Below are 7,667 nucleotides of genomic sequence, written 5' to 3'. Positions count from 1 at the left end.
AGAGCTTCCCGCCATATCCCTCGCGCGCATGGTCAGGGAATAGAGTACCGAAGTGATGACGTCACGGTGGCATGACAACGAGCCTGCTGGTTCTACACAATCATATGCTCTGGTAACATTAACTGCGTGTCGTGTTTTGTACCCGATTGTAACCATCATTCTGAGAGTCATTATTGCAGTTTTTATAGATTTCCAAAGGATGGAAGCGAAAAGCAACATTTTTTTTTTTTTTAATTAATTAAATATTGTATGATCGACTTGCTACCGATGCTTTACTGCTATCTGCAGCGCACACACTCGTGTTTTACGTACGCACAACATTTTCACGCAGTTAATGTTATGGAGCCAGTGGGTTGTGTAGAACCAGCGGGTTCGTTGTCATGCCACCGTGACGTCACACTTCGGTACTCTATATATGTGTCTGCATACGCGTGTCTGCCTGTGTGTGTGTGTGTGTGTGACTGTGTGTGCATTTTTTCATATGAGCATTTGTGTTCATGTGTATGAGTGTATGATTAGTGTGTTCATTTGAATCAGGATTTGGTCCACCGATTGCCACTGTACAAGCAGAAAGCTGACTCACCACAGCCGGCCAAGGTTGCGACGCGTGAAATTGAATTGCGTACCCCTCCTGAATTGCAAAGCAGCAACCAAAAGAATGGGTAGGTTTCTGAAATCATGATTAAGCTGGTACGCAATTCCAATACAAGTCTTTACATTACAAGTCGTAGTATAAGTCTATGTGCAAGTGTGTAAATGTGTAAGTTTAAGTGTAAGGTGAGTGGCACAGCATGCAGTTTGATTGTTGTGTCAGTTTTCCTAGCAGAGGTGTGCCTGATGCCATTGCTAAGAATTTATTGCGATCGTCAATTCACAACTCTCTCCGTCATTTCACGAAACACCAACAGGGTCGTGTCGAGGTCGGCGGAGAATCCTTTCATAACCAAGCCAAAGCTCGGCCGAGATGAGGAGGAGCTTAACTTGCTTTCAACTTACCCTCCTAAGAAAATCAGCCACCAAGAGGCTAGCGTGGATGCTGGTAAGCACCTTATAGTAGTCGTAATCGAGTAGAATCCTTGCATGCTGTTTCCCCCGAGTCAGTCACAGTCTTTCGTATATAGTTGAATTTCCACTGCACAGCTTCTGATGGGCTCCAGTGGCCATGTTGTATTCGTCACAACAGAGTGGACGTTTCGTATGTCATTAATGGTAACTATAATCGCTTATATCTAGATAACTATGGTGGCAGTGCAGCGTCAAAAAAGAGAATGGCATCGGCTGGTGCAGATTCACATTCACAATTAAAAAGTATGTCACGGTTGCCAAAAGGTTTGGCTTGTTTTGGCTTGTGAAAGTGTGCATGACGCTCTGTTGGTAATTTTGTCGAAATGAGCTTTCAGGTTGAGAGCGATAACATGTATGTGTTGCTATTATTTCCGATCGCTCTGGTTTCTCTTGGCTTACTGTGAGTACGTGGGGTGAGTGTTTGTGAGTGCGTGCGTGCGTGCGTGCGTGTCTGTGAGCAGTATGTATGTGTGTGTGTCTGTGTGGATTCAAGACCTTTCCCATTTTCTCTTGTCAGATACAATTGTGCAAGATAAAAGTGTATCCTCAACTTCCCTGGCACTGCTTTTCCGATCCCCTCCTCCTGAGTCGAGCCTGCCAGTTCCTGCTGGCCCTCACCTGACTGTTGACTGTACTGGTCCTGCACTATCCTCATTCGAGCAGTGGAATAAAGAAAGCGCACAGCACAGAAATCAGCAGGACTTCACTAACCGTTGCGCGCCAGCCGTCGTCAACGTAGAAAATGTCGGCGACGAAACCGGCGGCGACATATCGGTCACAGTGGAAGTTACGCCCATTGAGAATGCCTCGCTATTAAAGGAACGACCGATCGGCGAAGCGGACGACCCAACATCCGTCAGCATCGACTTTCGCACGGACGTCGACCGTACGAACTCGCCGCGCGTCGACAAATCTAGCCAGCCACCGAGAAATGCGTCAGACCGTCAGATGGAATCTCTCCCAGCGGCGCGATACAGTAGCTTAAATTCGGACGACAGCGAGGACGGGGTTCGAAACGCGGTGGCGGAGACGCGGTCGGCTCGAGTCACGTCCGCGCCGGCCGTCATGGCCGCCGCCGCGCGTCGCAAGGTGACCTTTCACGAGAAGGAAGGCCGCGCGCAGACCGCCCGGACCGCGTCGGCTCCCGGGCAGCCACGGATCCTAGAGAATCCGATCTCCCCCGAGGTCGTCATGATGCGCCGGAGGTCGCTCGGCATGATCGCGGAAGAGAGTGCGGCGTCTCGCTCGCGTTTCAGATGCGCTGTCTCCGTCGTCGCGGGTATCGGAGCGGTCGGAGGGCCGGAAGAGACGTCGCGAGGCGGCGAGGCGGAAGAAAGTCGGAGCGGCGAGACGAAGACTCGCAAGTCGGCGACGTCGAGTTCGAAGAAAATGCGGAAGGAGAGAATCGTAGAGGGGGAGTTCACCATGAAGGAGGCCGAGAGTTCGCATGTATCTCCTAGATCCCTGCCACCCCTGTCTTCTGCCTCGCCTGTCCTGCAGAGCACATGCACTTTCTCTGTCCCCAACACCGGATCCCCACTGAACACTGTCCTCTATGGTAAGCTCTCATGTGATCCATCGCCACAGCATTATAAACGATTGTTTTTACAAGGGAATGATAGCGAATACTTGGGGTGCGGTTGAATTCAGTGTGTTTGAGAGAAAGATACTAGGTGTGTGGTTGAATTCAGTGTGTTTGAGAGAATGATAGTGAATACTAGGTGTGTGGTTGAATTCAGTGTGTTTGAGAGAATGATAGTGAATACTAGGTGTGTGGTTGAATTCAGTGTGTTTGAGAGAATGATAGTGAATACTAGGTGTGTGGTTGAATTCAGTGTGTTTGAGAGAATGATAGCGAATACTTGGGGTGCGGTTGAATTCAGTGTGTTTGAGAGAAAGATAGTGAATACTAGGTGTGTGGTTGAATTCAGTGTGTTTGAGAGAATGATAGTGAATACTAGGTATGGTTGAATTCAGTGTGTTTGAATGCTACTGAGTGGAAGTTTTCAAGCTTTGCAAAACATATAATAGTATTGTCTACTCTGTTTGTCCTTTTTTCTGCTGTGTCTGTCTTTTATAATTATATGTACATGTATAGACGCGCATGCATCTTCGTCTGTGGCGTATTCGTAAACACTGAGGTGGAGTGACAGTAAGACACATGATTGCTCTCTCTGGGGCTTCACCCTATAATAGATATCTGCTCTAATGAAGCAGTGTGACTGCAGGCTAAGGAAGACACTTAGCAACTAGGGTGCCGGGGAAAATTAAAGCCATTGTGTGGGAAACGACCGAGTGTCAGAATACGGACGGGTGGCGGGATAGAAAAGCGCTAATTGTCATTTGTTTGTGTGTTGTTGCAGAAGCTCCAACTCATTCTGAAGTCAATAAGAAAAAAGATCCTGACGAGGTAAGCGTATAGCCAGGAGTAAATAATCACAAATAATTTTAATTTTTTAATTAATTAATTATTTAATGTTAATGATTGTTTATAATTTGTGATTATTTGCTCCTGCTATAACTGGGTTGCTTAGGTCACGTTGACATGACAGTTTGCATTCTGCCTCACAATGCTGTAAAGGTGTTCTGTAAATATTGAGTGAGTGTATTAGTGATAACCAGAATCAGTACAATTTTTTCGCCTCCGAAACAGTGCCCTACGCTTTTTGATAATAAGTCAACATCCCACTTGTTGCATAAGTGACGGTTGTATGGTGACTGTTATAGCTAAAAACACAAACTGCATGTAGTATTGCATTAGTTAGTTACACATAGAGATCCTCTGCAAATGTTTCTGCTAATATATTAAGTGATCAGTTGCTGTCACGGAGTAACTAATGAAAATATTGTTTATTGTTTTAGTATCTCATGCTTATGTTGTTAAACATGTTTCCATTTGTTGCCTGATTTACCGTTCTAGCACGCCTAATATATTTAGGTTTTAGCTATCACAGTGTGCTGTAAAAGCCTTATTCCAGAAACCTCTGAAGAATTGTGCACCACTAGAATGCTGCTTTTAGTATTACGGAGAAGGCAACTTATATAACAGTGTACAAAACTATTAAACCACAATTGGCTTATGTGTCTAAATTGATTATGATGTCTGCTGTCTCCTGCATAACCAATAAGACCAAGTGAGGCTGAGAGGGTCTATGTCTCCCTGGGTACTGCCGGAATATACCCTGGGTACGGTCCGGTATACCGATAAGACCAAGTGAGGAGTGTGTGGATAGTGTGAGATGTCACCAGTAGATGTCGCTGGCAGTACATGCCTATTGCTGGATCACCCCAAAACAAATTGTGATGCCATAGGCATAGATACTAACCTGATCACAAACCATGGGAACAGAATCAAGAATCATTCTGTTTCGTGATTATGCTATGCACACTAGCGACCATGCGTGCGCACAATAGCTGAGCTTTGAAACTGCATTTCATGCAGAGATACTGAAACAAACGCCAATAATGGCTTATTGCCAGTTGGCCATGAAAGGCAAATGATATAATTGGGGCTTAATATAATTATTGCAAATTTCTCTTAATTTATATTGATTAGTTGTGCGTGTGCGTTTAAATTTTTATAATTATGCTAACGAATTTTCCTGTTTCAAAATGTTAAACAATATAATAAGTAGCCCACTGTTTCAATACCACAGAACTACGGGGACAGTATCGTTGACAGGCCAACTGACTGTACAAACTGGTTATTGTCACGATCGAAATTTCCCCCATTTCTCTACAGGTTAGCCATCTTTCGCAGTCGGCAAAGGAGAAGATCATCAGCAAGCAGTCGTCGGTAGAGAACATATCCGAGCAGCGCGACCTCGCTCGACAGCGCCACTTAAAGGCGCAGGAGGAGAAACGCAAGCAGCGAGAGCAGCGGCAGTCGGAAGTCGCTGATCCGCCATATTCAAAAGAAGCCGGTGAGCTTGTCGTTGTTTACGTTTATGTTTATGTTTATGTTTATGTTCGTTTTATGTTCGTCAAAGTAACGGTGTGTAAATTTTACGAATGTGCCGCATGTGATTCTTTTGCACAAACGAAAAGCTACTAAAAAGCTAACTAACAAAAGTGTAGAAATTGGTTGATGTCGTTATTGTCGTTGTTATTGTCGTTGTTGTTGTCGTTGTTGTTGTTGTTGTTGTTTTTGTTGATGTGCATTGTTGTTTGTCAAAGTAATGGCGCGTAAATTTTACGGATGTACCATATCCATATGTAATTTTTTTTTGTAAAAGAAAAGCTACATGTAGAAATTTGTCAATGCAACTGTTGTTGTCGCCAGTCGTGTTTTGAAAAATCAATAACCTTTACTGTGCATTATAACTCTTTATCATATGTTAATTAGTTCCTATAGTTTTCTTATTTCTATTATTTATTATATAATTTATTGTACAAAAACTCATTAGCGTATGTGAAGTGCCCTTGTTAACGCTTTCAATGTTTTGAGCAACTTTTGTGTTTAGATTTATTGGTTATGTCACGATGAACAGCATATGCAGCATTAAATAATTTAAACATTTACCACGTGTTTTGTTTAATTTCATTTAGTCCCAAACGATGTAAGCGGCAACTTATTGGAAGTGAAACCCGTCGTTGATGAGGTTGTTCCAGAAATGACTGAGTCCCCTCATAAGAAGCAAGTGAGAAGAACACCAGTAAAGGCTGCCACAAAGCCTCCAATAGGGCCAAAACAAGGAAAGACAAAAGAGTAAGTGCATGACGGATATATTGATTCTGGCATATATCAGCAGTTTATTTTTTTTACATCGGACGCTTCTGTGGAATAAGGGTGTAGAATTTATGACCAATGCAACAGTGCTGTAGAATGAACAATGTAACTAGGGTCTATTTGTCAGAAGCAAAACTAGTCTCATCAATCTTAACTTTTTCTTGTAGACCATTGACAGAAACAGTTACAAATTTCTCTTACGCAGTGCATAGAGGTCTAAATGTTAATGTTAAGACTAATGTTAGGAGTTATTTTGTTTCTGACAATGGGCCCATATTTATAGCATGACTAATGTGTTAAGTACTATTTATGTTAACTATGTGACAGTGTTGTGTAGAATGACCAATTTAAAAAGGCTGCCCAAACAGTTACCAATGTGACAATGCTGTAACAAACCTGTAAACATTGTGATAGGGCTGTGGCAGGATGATGATGTGATGATGACGATGATGATGATGATGATGATGATGATGATGATGATGATGATGTGATGATGACGATGATGATGATGATGATGATGATGATGTGATGATGATGACCATCATTATGGGACAATGCTGCAGTGTAGAATGACTAGTGTGACAATACTGTAACGGACCTGTAAGCATTGTAATAGGGCTGTGGCATGATCATGATGTGATAATGCTGCAGTGTAAATGTCCAGCAGTGTGATGGTGTAGAGCAAGATCAGTGTGACAATGCCTGTAGAGTTATCACAGTAATAGGACTGCAGAATTACCTACATGATATGAATTACTGTGTAGAATTACGATCGTGTCGGATGTGTAGTATGTGTTATGTGGTGACGTGTGTGTAGAAAAGCGTGACTGACAAATACGTCTGTGTGAAATGCTAAGTGCTCATATATTGCATCACGTCCTAATCCAAGAATAAGAGTACGTGCACGCCTCCACACTTGCCTTATCTAGATTGTATACGGTAACGTTCATTTTACGATTTGTTTTCAGGACAACGCTGGCAATCGATATCTCGGTGAATAGTTCACTGAACGATACCTCAAACTCTACTGACGAACTGGATGGTCAGCCATTTACGAATGCTGACAGTGCCATGAAAACTACGTTTGGTCTGTTGGCCGATGAGAACTGGTACGTTTATGTATAGATTGGTCCAGTGGCGTTTCGCAGTCTGCGTGATTTTTCCAACTTCATAATTGTGACCGTAGTAGTAGTCGTAATAACGTCACTGGTCTTCACTGTAGAGCTTATATAAGTCTCAGGCAGAGGATAACTTAAGGAGATTTTTGCACAAACAAGCATTAACAACAATGCTTGATTAAATCATTAATGATGCCATACATAACAGCCACGTTTACCCATATATGGTTTCACTTCACGAGTGTGTTTATTCGCTCCCCGTCAGTTTGTGATCGATATGTGTGCATGCTGCATGGAGGTTACACTTCAGTGTCTAATTTATTGTCATTGTCGGTGTCTAACGTAAAAACACATCGCCTTCATTCGTGAGCGTTAACACGTTTTGAACGTGGCCAGCAGTAGCTAGATTATCGTGCAACTCGTTGGTTAGTTTTGTAGCTAAATCTGCGGGGAGAGGAAGGGGTGTGTGTGTTAGCCAATCGGCACATTTGTGCATGTGACGTACGTTCTCATGTACTGTACACAGTTTGTATACCTCCTGCCCATGCAGTGTTCTCATTTGCTATACAGTTTGTTTGCCTTTGAATACCTGCTAAATGACCTAATACCTGCTAATAGTACCGGGAGTTAAAGCCACAATATGCGCATCTACACGCTAATTTCTCCAGTACTAGACTTCGTGTCATGCATAATCATACTACCTTATGACAAAATAAACTCTAGTTCCTCCCATTTCACTGCGCGTTTGCTTAAAA

General features: G+C 43.1%; 1 protein-coding gene across 1 annotated transcript in view; it reads left to right on the top strand.

Moving 5' to 3' along the window:
• LOC106808993 (protein FAM179B-like) overlaps positions 1-7,667 on the top strand; it is a 55,024-nt gene that overhangs the window by 35,815 nt on the left and 11,542 nt on the right. Inside the window, exons 7-12 of the mRNA XM_014811928.1 lie at positions 538-662; positions 909-1,039; positions 3,429-3,475; positions 4,808-4,988; positions 5,614-5,773; positions 6,763-6,903. Of these exons, the coding sequence (XP_014667414.1) occupies positions 538-662; positions 909-1,039; positions 3,429-3,475; positions 4,808-4,988; positions 5,614-5,773; positions 6,763-6,903 (785 nt within the window). The remainder of the gene's footprint in view (positions 1-537; positions 663-908; positions 1,040-3,428; positions 3,476-4,807; positions 4,989-5,613; positions 5,774-6,762; positions 6,904-7,667) is intronic.

Source organism: Priapulus caudatus, unplaced genomic scaffold (assembly GCF_000485595.1).
Source record: "Priapulus caudatus unplaced genomic scaffold, Priapulus_caudatus-5.0.1 Scaffold321, whole genome shotgun sequence".
Classification (NCBI taxonomy): domain Eukaryota; kingdom Metazoa; phylum Priapulida; class Priapulimorpha; order Priapulimorphida; family Priapulidae; genus Priapulus; species Priapulus caudatus.
This window is presented reverse-complemented; position numbering and strand designations above follow the sequence as displayed.